A 17869-nucleotide genomic window follows, 5' to 3' on the forward strand; every position below is an offset into this window, starting at 1 on the left:
TCCACAGCTGTGTTTTTTTTAGTGATAGTTGTTCATGAGTTCCTTGTTTTTCTTAAACAGTTAAACTGCCTGCTGTTCTTCAAAATACTGTAGCCCTTCAGGTCGCAGCATTTTTGTGTATTTTAAACCCCTGTCAACACTGAATGTATGATTTTGAGATCCATTTTTTCACACTGAGGGACACCTTGCAACTATTACAGAAGGTTGAAACGCTCACGGATGCCCCAGAAGGAAACACAATGCATAAGAGCTGGGGGGTGAAAACTTTTGGAATTTGAAGATCAGGGTCAAGTTCATTTATGTTGTCTTCTGGGCAACATGTAAGTATCTTCTGTAGCTTCTTAAGGGCAGTACTAAATGAAAGAAATATGATATTTAGGCAAAATAAGAAAAATGTACACATCTTCATTCTGTTCAAAAGTTTACACCCCTGGCTCTTAATGTGACGTTTTTTCTTCTGGAGCATTAGTGGACACAGACATTTGAGAAATACCTTACCTACCAAGATGTTAAAACATTAAAAAGGCATTCAATCTGTCATGAGCAGTGTGGCAAGGACGTCAACGATGGTGATTCATTATTACGTTTTACTGGTTAGGCAAGCTAAATACCTAAGACTTAACTTTTAAAAAATGACTGAATTACTTGTTAGTTCCAATTTCAGTTTTAACAACTATATTAACTGAGACATCCTAAGAGAATAATTCAGTTTTTCTCAAGTTTGTAACTATCTTTCATTTGTGAAACCTCATGGTTATTTGATTTATTCACACCAATGAGAATCCTTAAATACTTAGTTACACCTAGTGATTGACAGCTCCTTTTGATCTGCAAATATTTGCAAACCGAAAGAAGGTGAATGGAGATTAGCATTGTGACAAGTTTGTATCCAGGATACAGCCAATCATAAAATAAAGGGCTTTTACAGACACACCCAGATATTTGATCATGCCAGGCCCTATATTTAGTGTTTGATGGCTCTGACATTTAGTCAAAGAGACCCTAAACTGTTTCCTCTTCAACTTGTGTGGCTTGCATTGTGCTAGTCGCTATCGAAGCTGCGCTGAAGCCACATTCCATTTCCAGGACAATAGCTGAAAGTAAGAAGTAAATTAAAGGAGAAAGATCAATGCACAAGTGCAACATTGAACTAAATAAGCCCAGTAGTGTGTGGGATTGATGGTGTCAAGCATGAATGAATAGAGAATCCTGTGTTTCGGTGGGTTGCAAACGGATCATGTGAAGGGTTCAGGTCAAGCTAGGGTTATTTACTAACCTAAATCATGCATGACATCCCCCTGGAACCCTTGTAGTTCCAACACACCTGGAAATGCTGGTTAATGGTACCACCATATGAAACATTTCCTACTTTGTAGACAAAACAGACGGGCACATACACTATGACAAGCCCTCGTACCATGCTTGATTATTCATAATTACATTTCAGATGTTTATAATCGCATCTGACCCAATTACATTTTCAAAGAATGAAATCATAATTAGAGATATCTACAATTATAATCTGACTAACAGGACAGACGAACAAAGATCTCTTGATTGAAGGTAATTTGAAAAGTCCAGACATCATCATATAAAATAAGTCTAATGATATTACACATACAATACAGTTTAAAAGTGTAATACTTTAATTTAGCATAGACGTATTAAATTGATTAAACATGACAGTAAAGACATTTAAAATGTCATAAAAAGTTTTTGTGACTTTTGCGATTCTGTTTGTCAAAAAATAGCTGTTTTCAACATTGATACATTTCTTTAGCACCAAATCAGCCTATCAGAATGATTTCTGAAGAATCACGTGACACTGAAGACTAGAAAATTCAGCTTTGCCATCACAGGAATAAATTACATTTTAAAATATATTAAAATCAGAAACAGTTTTGAATTGTAAATAGGGCTGGGCGATTAATCGAAAAGTAATCGAAATCGACATTCAGAACCTATAATCGATCAAATTTTTCCAGGTCAATTATTTCAATTACTTTCCCTTTAAAAACACTGCCGCGTGTGGAGTCAGGTGACCCTGCTCCGTTACGTTGCGTTATTCCGCCGACATGTCGATGGAGAGCTTAAACAGTATTTATATAGTAAAAAGTATTTACAGGATATACAAGAGTAATTTTATTTAGAAGAGATACTGCTTATTTTCTACTTTTAATATTTATAATTATTTTAAAAATAATTTATTTTGTTTCCAAAAGTGCAAGTTATTTATTTTCACTAATTTAAGAAAAATGTGACTTTTCGTTTTAAGCAATGTGTGCTTTAATTTCAGTTCTTCAACACTGATGTTCAATAAATAATCATAGATAGTAGATAGTGTGTGCACCCTTCATTCACAAATCTCTCACTTGTAATATGTGCGCATATTTACTGTACAAAACTTGTCAGTGAACTATGAGGGCAAAAAAATAAATATTATTTAAATATAATTAAATATAATTTTATTAATGAATAAAATAATCGTTCATTAATCGTAATCAGGTTAAAATGTTCAATTAATCGAGATTTCGATTTTAGGCCAAATTGCCCAGCCCTAATTGTAAAAGCAATCACAGAATGACTGTTTTTACTGTATTTTTCAGTAAATATAAATGCAGACTTGCATCTATCGATCTATCTATCTATCTATCTATCTATTAGGGGTGCAACGGTTCAACTTACGGTTCAGTTTGTATAACGGTTTTAGAGTCACGGTTTCGGTACAGTTCGGTACATGTGCTATGTTTAGAGGAAAAAGCTATACTGTCAAATAAAAATAAAGAAGAAAAATCTAACTACAAGCAACAGCACAAATAAATACAATTGAGTAAAGATACAAATAAAATAAACATATTTTTAGTTTTTTTAGTTTTTTTTTTTTATAAAATACATTGTATGGGTCAAAATGATCAATTTTTCTTTTATGCCAAAAATCATTACGATATTAAGTAAAGATCATGTTCCATGAAGTTATTTTCTAACTTTCCTACTGTAAATATGATAAAACTTAATTTTTTATTAGTAATATTCATTGCTAAGAACTTCATTTGGACAATTCCAGATTTTTAAACAGTTGTATCTCGGCCAAATATTGCCCTATCCTAACAAACCATACATCAATACATCTATATACAGCTAAAAAAAGGTCAAATAGAAAATAAATGGGAAGAAAACATGCACAAAAAAGATCTAGACAGAAAGAAAGAGAAAAAATAAACAGTAAAACTTCCTAACCTCGGTGAAGATGTGCTGCACAACCAGGGCGAGAGCCTCCAGGCGTCGATTCCCGTTAACGATGAGTTTACGGAGCTGCAGGATGCATTGGCTTTTCTTCTCATTTTGTAGCCGTAGATCTTTCTCTTCCTCTTCCTCCGTCGGTCCTCCCTGATTAGCTGAGCTGTGCTGCTGTGTCCGTCCAGCTGTTGCCCCTGCAGCTTTGGGCCCCTTGGAGCTCTTATCCACTGTAAAAGAGCATGTGTTCAGTGTGGTCATTACGTTCAACATGATTTCACAGTCCAGAATCACATATACTCCTCATTTCATCCAGTAATAGAAAGCAAAGAACTGCATTCATGAGAATGTGCACATACACACCCATACACTAGAAAAACATCTATATCTTAATTGTATCATAAGAAAGAAATGAACATGACTAATAGGAAAGCATTTCAACAAATGCTTTAAAGTAACTAACTCAGCACAAGACATACGCCCTCTCTTGTGTTGCTCCTGAAAGAAAAAAAGTCCTAGTGCATGCTGGGATTGCATCTTAATGATAATGCACTAAGGTCCAGAGAGCACATTAAGAGTGCATTAGAAAGAGAGAAAGACTGAATGTGTGTGTGTGTGTGTGTGTGTGTGTATTGAGAGTGCATTTTGGTCTCATCTTCTATAGGCTAACTGAAGTCAAAGTAAGGCTTTCCATCTTATAATCTGTGAAGAATATTGAATCACAGATCTCTCATACAGAAAACAATCAGTATATCATATATACCAACTTATCTTTTAACTGAACTGACTTAACTGAGCATTATTGCATCTGAAATATATATGAGGTCATAAAATGTATAATAATACAAGAATTAGAAAAATTAGATGTAATGCTGTCATTGCTTAACATATGAGATCCATGTATAATCTCCCTTAGGTCTCAATTAGATATTTAAAGTTTAAACGTGAGGATAAAGACAGATTAAGACTGTATGTGTCCATAATTTTGGTATGGCTGGCTTCTCTCAAACTCAAACAGGGACTGTGTATGATACTTAACAATAACTGTAATTTAGAATGTAATCTGTATTTACTTAGAAACCTTAAAATATCCCACACACAAATCCGCCAAGAAACCACAACAGACGCACAAGCAGGAAGAGGTGAAGAGTACAAATTGAATATTAGCTATTGCTGATGCAGTTTAACTCTCATTCCTTGGTGGACTGCTTTGACAGCTGGTCTTAAAGGGACAGTTCACCCAAAAAACTTAAACTGCTTTATCACTATCCACCATTTTCTTCCCGTAAGAGTGGGCCATTTGTAAATTTAATGGGTCTGGCTTCTGGTCTCATCCATGTTCTGCTATTTTTAGCTGTACAAAACAGCTTGTTTTGCTGCTTGATATTGGAAATCAGTGTGTCTTACCATATTATTTTAATGTATTATCTTAATTATGAATACACTGGTTTGTACTGCCCTACAAAGCAAAAAGGCAGTAACTACGCCGAGTGCAGAACTGAGAAAAATGACTTTAAAGTTATCCTGTCATCCAGCCTGTTATCCAATGTTAAAACCGTCCCGTGTGGATGCCGCAAAATCACACACATTTTAGATAAGATATTTTGTCACATAACAAAGGATGCCTTGAATGTCATGAAAATGATAATAACAAATTTTTGACCAAAAATGCAGTTACTGCCTTTTTGCTTTGTAGGGCAGTGTAGTGCAAACAGTTTTACTGTTTACTGAATGTTGTTATTCTTCTCGTTATTTCCTTATAGCAGCTAATGAACCAGAAGTCAGCCATAGGCTTACTACCATGTTAAAGAAAAAGGTGGATAGGGATGTGGATTTCAGAATAGACAGATTGTGAATCTAATTCACAATTCATACACTCTCCAAAAAAAGAGGGACAAACACTTTGTATCAGCAGTGTTGGGTAGTTACGTAATCAGATTACTCTTTTTTAAGTATCTATTAAAGTAACGGATTAGTAGTAATTTACAAGAAAATATCTAAGTTAATTTTTCAAATAAGTAATGCCAGTTACTTTGTTTTCCCATGTATTGACTGACAGCTCTCCTGTCCCCATGTTGAGAGAAATCATAAGTGCAGAGGCGTTGTGTGTGCTGTGTAAATATGAAGGTTGCTGTAGTTCCAGACTAAATGTGAACATTTACGTTTAATCTCACTTGCACAAAAACAGATTCAGTATTCTTCAAAATGAATAAAAACAGTGAATTTCAAACTCAAAATAAAAGGCAAACCTGTAATAATGTGCAATAATATGTTACATAATACAAATATCCTTTATATATTTAATCCCATTTTATTTAGAAATGCCTTTGCTGACTTTTGATGATTCAAGTCAACCATACGAATAAGCAAAGAATGAGTGACCTATTCCTCATGCAATCCAGAATGGCAGCACAGCTGAAAGGTTTGGTTTTAGCTGCGCCCTCTAGTGTACAGACGTGATTTTACATTTCCTTCAGCCTGAGGCTTATTCAGATCACTTTTGGTGTAAAATGGCTTTAATAAAATCCCCAAAACAACCTTTTTATATTAAGCTCAACCCAGATGAGAAAAAGTAACGCAAAAGAAAAACGGAGCACATTACTTTGCATTAAAAGTAGCTAAGAAACTCTTTAGGGAGTATACAATATTGTAATGCATTACTTTTATAAGAGAAGTTCTCCTTTAGAGGAAGTTCTCCTTTAAAAGTAACTTTCTCCAACACTGCATACCAGTACCTAAAGATTACATATCAGTATGTAAATGGTACATATGTGACCCTGGACCACAAAACCAGTCTTAAGTCGCTGGGGTATGTTTGTAGCAATAGCCAAAAATACATTGCATGGGTCAAAATTATTGATTTTTCTTTTATGCCAAAAATCATTAGGAAATTAAGTAAAGATGATGTTCCATGAAGATTTTTTGTAAAATTCCTACTGTAAAGGTATCAAAATGTAATTTTTGATTAGTAATATGCATTGTTAAGAACCTAATTTGGACAACTTTAAAGGTGATTTTCTCAGGATTTAGATTTTTTTGCACCCTCAGATTCCAGATTTTCAAATAGATGTATCTCGGCCAAATATTGTCCTATCCTAACAAACCATACATCAATAGAAAGCTTATTTACTGAGCTTTCATATTCTATACACATCTCAGTTTTGTAAAATTTAACCTTATGACTGGTTTTGTGGTCCAGGGTCACATATTAGAACCTTTTGAAAGGGTACCACCAGTGTTGAGGAAAGTTACTTTTAAAATGCATTACATTTTAAATCTGGGCAGGGCTTGCTTGTTTGTTTTTAATATAAAATACTTATTTTTTGGGCAAATGTAAAAGATCTTTTTACACCAAAAGTCATTATGAATAAGCCTCAGGCTAAAGGAAAAGTAAATTGACATCTGTACAGCGGAACACACAAGAAGAAAGTTCAACACTCTTGAGCAATAAAAAAAAAACTTGAATTCTTGTTAGTATGGTTGAATTGGATCCATCAAAGGTTTGGTTTTGTTGGGTTTGATTGTTTCTATTGACCTCATTTGAAAGTCACTGTATAAAAGCGTCTGCTAAATGACAAAATGTAAATGTAAATTTAACATATTTAATTTATTTATTGCAGGTGTGTCATATTCTGGGTTTGTATTTCACTGTTTTTATTCATTTTGAGCAATACTGAATCATTTTTTTTTTGTAAGTGAGATGAACTAATTCATTTTCACATTTAGCCTAATACAGATAACTACAGTAACACCACGTTTACACCTGATTTCTCTCAACATGGCAACAAGAGAGCTGTCAGTCAATACATGGGAAAACAAAGTAACTGGCATTACTTTATTGAAAAAGTTACTCAGATATTTTCTTGTACATTTAAAAGTAATGTGTTACTTTACTAGTTACTTGAAAAAAGTAATCTGATTACATAACTAGCATTACTTGTAATGCATTACCCCCAACCCTGGGTACCAGCCAAGTAACAGCTTTGGTACCTTTTGTATAGGTTTTCAATTTGATTCAGGAAAGATTTTTGTAAATTTAGAGTGATTCACAACAAGATGTAATTCTATATTTTTTAAGTGCATTCGTAAATACTTTGTTTATGTGTCTTGAACAATGGTGCACTGTCTCTAATAATTTACCCATGTATAATTTACAAATGTAATGTTTATAGAATATTCTACTTTAGAATATTGAATGATACTTCACAGGAATATTTACATTTTAAGTCAATTTGTGATTCAGAAATCCATGTTTCAAGATCAGTGCATATGTATTAAATGTAGTTTAATATGGCTATATGTGCTGTGATATATGATGACAGAATTCTCATTTTGTGTGAACTATCACTTTAAATGACCTTCCATGAATCAGAGAGTCTCTCTGATGCCCCCTGCTGGCAGATACATATTTTTCACTGCAGCTGACCCTCATATTCTGCTTTTAAGATCACATAGCTTCTTACAGCTTTTGTAGAAATTAAGTGAGACAACAAATCATCTACAAATCATTTATCACTCTTAATGAAAAGGAGACTTTTTGAAGTGAAGTGTCAGTATAGCAGTGTAACATCAACAGCCTGTATAAATCACACACACACACACACACACACACACACACACACACACACACACACACACACACACACACACACACACACACACACACACACACACACATGTTGGGTTTACATGTTTTATGGGGACATTCCATAGGCGTAATGGTTTTTATACTGTACAAACCGTACTTTCTATCGCCCTACACCTACCCTACACCTAAACCTAGCCCTCACAGGAGATTGTGCACACTTTTACTTCCTCAAAAAAACTCATTGTGCATGATTTATAAGCCTGTTTCCTCATGGGGACCTAAGAAATGTCCCCACAAGGTCAAAATCTACTGGTATTCCTATCCTTGTGGGGACATTTGGTCCCCACAACGTGATGAATACCAGGTACACACATACACACACACACACACACACACACACACACACACACACACACACACACACACACACACACACACTGGTTTACATGTTTTATGGGGACATTCCATAGGCGTAATGGTTTTTATACTGTACAAACCGTAATTTCTATCGCCCTACACCTACCCTACACCTAAACCTAGCCCTCACAGGAGATTGTGCAAACTTTTACTTCATCAAAAAAACTCATTGTGCATGATTTATAAGCCTGTTTCCTCATGGGGACCTGAGAAATGTCCCCACAAGGTCAAAATCTACTGGTATTCCTATCCTTGTGGGGACATTTGGTCCCCACAACGTGATGAATACCAGGTACACACACACACACACACACACACACACACACACACACACACACACACACACACACACACTATTCATATTAGTCTTTTATCTATTTGCTTTGTTCATCAAATAACACTTTGTGAGCATGCTGTCTGTGAATTTAATAAAAATGTCTAATCTGTATTTATTTTGACTATTAATTGTCTCTAATTAAATAGAATGAAATATGTAATCCTATTTATGATTAATCATTAAAATGCTTGTCTGTCAGATATTTCCTCTTTCTTTTTTTAAACCTAATACAAAAATGTTCTTTCTAAACCTGGAAGTCCAAAGTCACATGTACAAGTGATATATAATGCAAAGATTGCTGCTGACGAATGTCCCTGTTACATTATTCAAACGCAGGCTTGAAATAGCGAGATTGCTGCAGTGTTTTTCTGGCTCAGTGTGATGTGAGGGAATATGTGCTTTGAGGTGAAATGTAATGTCCTTAAATAACTGTAACTCGGTGTGAAACAGTGCCCTTGTCTGTGGTCACATGACCACATCTGGACAATCTGCCACCCCACAGGACCATGTCATCAGCTCTGATCACATCAAAAAAAAAAATTACTGTTTACAGCATATATTTTTAATTTAATTTAATTTTAATAAAATTGTAATGCATTTTAATCAATTAATTTTTCTCAATTGTATTTTGGAGATTTCTTGCACATTCTAAAATTGACAAAATACAAATCTGATAAACATAAGAAATGTAGCTTTATTTCAAATGTTTTATTTGACCATATTACATTTTGTAATTTAAACCAAACCTTTAAAATGGAAGAAATAAATAAACAAACAAATAAATTAATAATAATAATAATAATAAAATCTCAAACAAAATGTATTTTACACATTTTACACTACATTTTAGTTGATCATTTTATACTTCTCAATTATATTTTGCCCATTTCTTGTACCTTCTAAAATTTATAAAATAAAAATAAAAAAAATATTTCAAATGTTTTATTTGTCCCGTATTACATGTAATATAAACCAAACCTTTAAAAATTGTAAAAATGACACCATATATATTGTTCTGATAATATATGCTGCCATTATTACAATTTTAAATGTTTGGTTTATATTAAAATGTCTAAAATTGACAAAAATGCATACATGGTAAACATAATTTTTTTTGTTTTATTTCAATTTAAAAAAAAAAAAAAACATACTACATTTTTTATGTTTATGTTTTCTTATACATTTTAGAAGGTACAAGAAATGGGCAAAATAAATTGAGAAAAATAAGTAAAATGATAAAGTAAAATGTATTTAAAATAATAATAATATTAATAATAATAATAACAATAATAATAAAATCTCAAATGAAATTTATTTTAAATTCATTTTAGTTTACCATTTTGAACTGTAATAATTTTTCTCAATTATATTTTGCCCATTTCTTGTAAATTCTGTAACTGCAAAATACACATAAAATATCTAAAATAGATAATTTAATAATTAGCTTTATATCAAATGTTTTATTTGCTTCTGCTTCTCATTTTGTAATTTAAATAAAAACTTTAAAAGGTTAAAAATGGTTGTTTACAGCATATTACAATATTTCTTAAAAATAAAATAAAATCTCAAAAAAAGTATTTTTTAAGTATTTTAAATAAGGTTTTGTTTATACATTTAAAATTTTAGATCACATTTTGCAAATTTCTGGTAAATTCTGAAATTGACAAAATACATATGTAACTATCTTAAATAGATTATTAAAAAAAATAGCATTACCTCAAAGTTTTATTTCCCATGTATTACATTTTGTAATTTAACTAATAAGACAGGGTAAAGCTATGATAGTTAAACCTAAAGCTTGTGTATGGACTGCATTATCTACTATTATCCCATTATCTATGTCTTAGTGTTTGACTGAAGTTTACTAATATATATAGAGAGAGAGGTATATAAATATACAGTACAGACCAAAAGTTTGGACACACCTTTGAACCAAAGTTTTCTTTATTTTCATGACTATGAAAATTGTAGATTCACACTGAAGGCATCAAAACTATGAATTAACAAATGTGGAATTATATACATAAAAAAAAGTGTGAAACAACTGAAAATATGTCATATTCTAGGTTCTTCAAAGTAGCCACCTTTGGCTTTGATTACTGCTTTGTACACTCTTGGCATTCTCTTGATGAGCTTCAAGAGGTAGTCACCTGAAATGGTTTTCACTTCACAGGTGTGCCCTGTCAGGTTTAATAAGTGGGATTTCTTGCCTTATAAATGGGGTTGGGACCATCAGTTGTGTTGTGCAGAAGTATATATAGAATTAAATATTTTATAGAATTAAATATAATTCCACATGTGTTAATTCATAGTTTTGATGCCTTCAGTGTGAATCTACAATTTTCATAGTCATGAAAATAAAGAAAACTCTTTGAATGAGAAGGTGTGTCCAAACTTGTGGTCTGTACTGTATAAACTTAGGTGTTCGATATAAACAGAGAGAATGTGGCTTTACTAGATTACAAACTCATCAAACGGCATCAGTACACTATATTAAATGGGCTAGTGGGCTAGTGCACATAGATTTAGGGTCTCTGCTTGTGTTTGTGTGTGTGTGTGAACAGGATAAGTCTGTAAGTAGCATGTAATCAGTGTGCAGTATGGGCCTCATAATAAGTGTTTATGATGGTCTACTTTGACAGGAGACACGCTGTGATTGCTGTCCCCCAAACACTCCACTGGAAACAGACCGTAACTAGCTACCACACACATACACACTGAGTAGGTCTCAACCACAGGCGTCCAAACACAAGCCTTGTCAAGCATGTCCACACCCAGGCCGGATATGTTCACGGTTATGCTAACAGACAGAGTGGTGCTCCTTTTGATGCTGTTGTTTCTCTAAGCAGGCCCCTTTTCATTACACTGCGAGATTAAACATCACACATGCACACTCATTCAACCACCAAACCACAAGCCTCCACAGGAAAAAAAAAAAAGGCTTCGACTCTTCCACATAATTACTGGAAGGCAGATGAGGAAATTATGCACCCGTTCTGAAGGAAAGCCTGAATAAACGTTTCAGCGTTTTGCTTAATGGAAAGAATTATCTCACTTAGACAGAAGCAGTGCCACACATTCAAAAAAAAAAAAAAACATCTTCTCATTTAAAATGCGACATAGTTACATCTGCCAAGAGGAAACTGTCTCATGATACACCTAGTGTTCTAATGTTCGAGTTCTGTGCGATTGAGTGTTACTGAAAGAAGAAAACGCTCACCAAGGCTGCATTTATTTGATCAAAACACAGTCATTTTGTGAAATCAATGCTGACAATGATAAGAGCTGTTCTGCTTAATATTGTGGAAATCATGATGCATTTTACAGGATTCTTTAAATAGAAAGTTTAAAAAATAGCATTTACTTGAAAGATAGATGTTTTTGCATTAAAGTAAGTCACTTTGGATTAATTTAATGCATCCTTGGTAAACAAAGTTGTTATGAGTCCCTTGTTTGTCCTGAACAGTTAAACTGCCCGCTGTTCTTCAGACAAATAATTTAGGTCACACAAATTCTTTGGCTTTTCAGCATTTTTGTGTATTTGAACCCTTTCCAACAATGACTGTATGATGTTGAGATCCATCTTTTCACACTGAGGACAACTGAGGGACTCATATGTAACCATTACAGAAGGTTTAAACGCTTACTGATGCTCCAGAAAGAAACACGATGCATTAAGAGCTGAGGGGTAAATACTTATGGAATTTGAAGATCAGGGTAAATTTAACTTATTTTGTCTTCTGGGAAACATCTTCTGTAGCTTCTGAAGGGCAGTACTAAATTTAAAAATATGATATCTTCATTCTGTTCAAAAGTTTTCACCCCCTAGCTCTTAATGCATTGATGTTTTAATATTTCTTTCTGGAGCATCAGTGGGCATTTGAACCTTCTGTAATAGTTACATATGAGTCCCTCAGTTGTCCTCAGTGTCAAAAGATGGATCTCAGAATCATACAGTCATTGTTGGAATGGGTTCACATATACAAAAATGCTAAAAACCAAAAGAATTTGTAGGACTTTTCTGAAGAACAGCAGGCATTTTTACTGTTCAGGACATAGAAGGGAGTCAAGAACTATCACTAAACAAACAAACAAACAAACAAAAAAGCTGCGGATCATTCAGGTAACAACACAGTATTAAGAACCAAGTGTGTGTAAACTTTTGAACAGGGTCATTTTTATAAATTCAGCTATTATTTTCTCTTGTGGACTATATGTGAATGTCTTTTACGTGAAATATCTTATTCAGGTCAGTACTAAATAAAAAAATTACATGCATTTTGTCCTAAAAATGCTGATACTGTGAACAAAAAGTACTGTGGTGGTACCATGGTATATTGTAAAATATCATATATTCTTTTGAGTGTGTCCAAAAAACATGGTATAGACAATAGTAAATGCTTAAATAAAATAGTAAATTAGATCTGATGGTTGATTTAGTCATATTAGTTAACAATTTTGACTAGAAAGTGGTTAATGTAGATTTGACCTCATGATAAACATTTTTACCTTGTCCTACATTTGTTAGCATTGAACTTTTGAAATTCTAGAGCTTTTGAGCAAACATTTTCAGTCTAAACGACTGCAAGTTGACTAAAGGCTGGAATACATTACACGACTTTTAAAAACTGAACAGGTCTTAAAATACTGGACATCATACACTTACTGACTTTGTAACAGTCACAGAGGAAAAAAAAGTGTCATCATACATCATAAATGGCCGAGGATCAGACACTACCTTTAAAGTTGTTTCGATCACAACAAACTCATGCAAAAACATAAGCCTTGTTGCTAGGAGATGTGTAACAAAATAAAAAACAGTATGTGTTCTAAAATAAGCTAAAAATATCAAAGATGACTGGATGGAATTATAGTCTTAAGCTAGAAAATTGGAATCGGTGACTATAATACACTACGCAATTTTTTATGAAACCTGTGAACTTAAATTTAAATCCACTAGCGTCAACTTCTCCAGACAGTAAATTAGGGCAGAAAACTGTGTAGTGTATTCCAGCCTTAAATGACATTTGTCATGACAGTTTGGTGATGTTACCTATCCGAGCATGGCTGGAAAGACCAGAAAGCGGCCAGTCTGCTGCACAGAGAGAGCGACATCCAGGGCCTGTGGTAGAATGACATACTGCTAAAAACACAAATTCAATTCAAATTATTCTGTTTATTGTTTATCAATTCTTTAGATATGAAGGTTCGAAATGGGGTAGACAAGGGGTTTGGCTCACTGGGAAGTCAAAGGAAGTATCTGAAGAGGATAACTGTGATCACACACACAAAAAAACACATCTATTTGGGTTTTCTGTGGATCTCTTTGGATATTAAAAACTTGGGATATCCTGTTTCCGCCCAAACTCACGAACATGATGATTGTTTTTTGTGACAAATTAGTATCGCCCACCAAACTCTATAACAGTCTTGTCCCTAAAATATGGTTTGGGTGATTTTTAACTTGTTTAATCATCCACCAAACAGAAATTGTACACTAAGTCACTTATAAAAGAATGAGGACAATTATTACTACAAGAAATGTTTCTAGATCTAGGCACCGTATGTTGAAAAAAAAAAAACTCCAGGTATTAATTCACAGATGTAGTTCCTTCATGCACACACAAGAATGCTACTGAGATATGCATAGAATGTGCAAAACTTCATACCTAAAAAGACTTGAGGCTCTAAAGGTGCTTCAACTAAGAACTGAGGTAAGGATATGAATACTTATGCAATGTACTTATTTCAGTGTTTTATTTTTTAATAAATTTGCAAAGTTGTCAAAATCTGCTTTGTGCTTTAGTATTATGGTGTATGAAGTGTAGATTGATGTGGAAAAAGTAATTTAAAGCAGTTTAGGTTAACATAAGGCTGCAACATAAAACGTGAAAATAAATTAAGGGGTATGAATACTTATGCAATGTAATTATTTCAGTGTTTTATTTGTAATAAATGTGCAAAGTTGTCACAAATCTGCTTTGTGCTTTGGTATTATGGTGTGTGAAATGTATATTAACGTGGAAAAAGTAATTTAAAACAGTTTAGGTTAAGATAAGGCTGCAACATAAAACGTGAAAAAAAAAACTAAGGGGTATGAATACTTTTGCAATGTACTTATTTCTGTGTTTTATTTTTAATAAATTTCCAAAGTTGTCACAAATCTGTTTTGTGCTTTGGTATTATGGTGTATGATGTAGATGTAAAAAAAAAAAAAAAAGTCATTTAAAGCAGTTTAGGTTAACATAAGGCTGCAACATAACAAAACGTGAAAAAAATGAAGGGATATGAATACTTTTGCAATGTACTTTTTTCAGTGTTTTATTTTTAATAAATTTGCAAAGCTGTCACAAATCTGCTTTGTTCTTTGGTATTATGGTGTATGAAATGTATGTTGATGTGGAAAAAAGTAATTTAAAGCAGTTTAGGTTTTAAAATTAAGGGGTGTGAATATTTTTGCAAGGCACTGTATGTGTGTGTGTATTTACATATATGAAAGTAAAAGCATTTACTGTCACTTTGATTCAGTTTAATGCATATGTGGTGAATAAAAATAATTTATTCCTTAAAAAGAAAGAAAAAACTACAACCATTAATTCACTGATGCAGTTTCCTCATGCATACACTATGCACAGAATGAGAAGGTGGATCCAGAGAAATAATCTGGATTGGAACTGTAGCAATGAGGCCAGCAGCTGCATTTAGATTAAACCGCATGATGAGGGATGAAAACTACAAGTCCAAAGCATGCAAATCCAGATGAATAAATAGATTAAAAAAAGAAGGCTGGAATGGATGTCTGAGTTTGCTGGCCCACTTTGAGTACACTGTGTCCCTGTGCATTTGGCACACATACACATTACATCTCTACAATCAGAGCATTTGGTCTGATTAGAGAGACTGTGTTCTCAGCTGAAGATTAATTTGAATGGATATCTCGTGCAGTGTGTACAGGAGCGCTTGGTATGTACAAAGTGTTCTCTCTGATGATGCTCTCACAGACTCACACGCTCACTCAGACCGGCTGTTCAGGTCACATATATCAGGTCTGTTGATAACAGCACCACATGATCTAGCATGCTAGTTTCTATGGAGACAACTATGAGGAGATGCTGCACTCTGAATGTATGTGCTCAAGAATATTCTGGAATTTTCCGTTGTGCCTTTCATTAAATGAGGGTGAGGACAGTGACTGCCATATCTATTCCACTGGTGTAGACGAGAAATATTATTTTTGAACATATCCAGGTCACATTTCACCCGTAAATAAAATAGAAAATGTGGATTTGTTTGTATTGTAAAATTATTTTAATGATACCTTTTTTATATTAATACTAAATACCTATAATAATCATCTTAATTAAATGCCTAATACACACACACACACGTTGGGTTTACATGTTTTATGGGGACATTCCATAGGCGTAATGGTTTTTATACTGTACAAACCGTACTTTCTATCGCCCTACACCTACCCTACACCTAAACCTAGCCCTCACAGGAGATTGTGCACACTTTTACTTCCTCAAAAAAACTCATTGTGCATGATTTATAAGCCTGTTTCCTCATGGGGACCTGAGAAATGTCCCCACAAGGTCAAAATTTACCGGTATTCCTATCCTTGTGGGGACATTTGGTCCCCACAACGTGATGAATACCAGGTACACACACACACACACACACACACACACACACACACACACACACACACACACACACACACACACACACACACACAAACACACACACATATATACATTCCTTGACATGTCCTTTTTTTAAATTGTAAAAACAGTTACATACTGACAGACTTGAGCTGACAAGCAACAGTTACTGTAAACTAGAGCTATCACTAATGATTATTTTGGTAATTGACCCTTCGCAAACAGCTTGATTGACAGGCAATCTGACCAATGATAATGCCTAATTCACCATTTTGTCCAACAAACCAATCAGACAGAAGAGTAAATTAACTTTGGTGGACTTAAACTTAAAAACAGTTTCCACAGTTGAAATAAAAAAAAAACGTTCTGATGTTCATTCATGCCTTTTCCGTGCTTTAAGTAAATAAGAAGAGGCGATTGGTTCACATGCTGATTGATCTAAAAGTCAATTGAGTAATCGGTCGATTATTCTGCCGATTATTCAAGTATTTGGGCAATTATAATTATAAGTGAGCTTTTATTTTGAAATCGCGATGAACAGTTAGCATACAAGTGTTTTCACGACACGTCATCAATCGCCATTGGCAGCGCTGAACGTAATGTCATGGAACCGAGCGGAACTCACAAATTTTGCTGATTATTGCTGATGAAAATTGTCAATTATTGTCATGGTTTGGGCTGTACTGATCAGTCGGACTTGGAAAAACATTACTACAGTACTATAGACTGCCAAAAGTTATAACACATCAAAGAGAAAAGTGCAAAAACTGTCTGAGGAACAAAAGGCATTTGTGGTTGGCCAAACTGAAGCAGGATTTCCAGGGCAAGATATTGCATGTACGTCCTTGCCTGCTTACTAACTCCTTCTCTTTATGATTTAGAGGCTTCCCACACGTTCCCCCCCCCGTGGTTTAGACAGCATAAGCAGAACAACGTATTCAGTTGTACATTAACCATGCAATCAATGCTGTTCTTTACATCTGAGTATCTCCAATATGGCCGTGCATCCGGGTAACTACCCACACTGCAATAAATGTTTTTCTTACTTAGATTTTTTATCTTGTTTCCAACCAAAATGTCTAAAAATTCTTAAATCAAGAAGGATTTTCAAGACAAGTAAAAATTATTGTCTTGTTTTAAGTTACCCGATGGGGTAAGAAAAAGTATCTTGTTTTCTGTTGTTATTATATTTATATTTATAGATATTTATATTTATAGTTTTTTTTTGCTTATCCCATTGGCAGATTATTCAGCTTGTTCTAAGCAAAAACTTAATTTTGACTTGTTTTGTCTTAAAACAAGACAATCATTTTTACTTGTCTAGAAAGTCCTTCTTGATTTAAGATATTTTGACTGGAAACAAGACAAAACATCTAAGTAAGAAAAGCATTTTTTGCAGTGCAAACCGTGACTCAAGTACAAACTCTCTATTGAGAAAGATACTGATGTATTCTCCTGTGTTTGTGTAGATTTATAAACAGATTTACCTTACAAATCTGATTAAATGGCATTCCCAGATGAACATTATAATAAACCCAAAGTTTGGAGTTTGAGACGCTCTAGTCCACACATGTAAATAACAAATGTTCATGCAGAGCAGCATTTACTATAAATGGAGCCCCTTTGAGA

General features: G+C 33.9%; 1 protein-coding gene across 1 annotated transcript in view; it reads right to left on the reverse strand.

The window, feature by feature from the left end:
* Positions 1–17869, reverse strand: part of mtus1b (microtubule associated tumor suppressor 1b) — a 74602-nt gene that overhangs the window by 16068 nt on the left and 40665 nt on the right. The window contains exon 7 of the mRNA XM_073842193.1: positions 3238–3464. Coding sequence (XP_073698294.1) covers positions 3238–3464 — 227 coding nt within the window. The remainder of the gene's footprint in view (positions 1–3237; positions 3465–17869) is intronic.

Source organism: Garra rufa, chromosome 6, assembly GCF_049309525.1.
Source record: "Garra rufa chromosome 6, GarRuf1.0, whole genome shotgun sequence".
In the NCBI taxonomy this organism is placed as follows: Eukaryota; Metazoa; Chordata; class Actinopteri; order Cypriniformes; family Cyprinidae; genus Garra; species Garra rufa.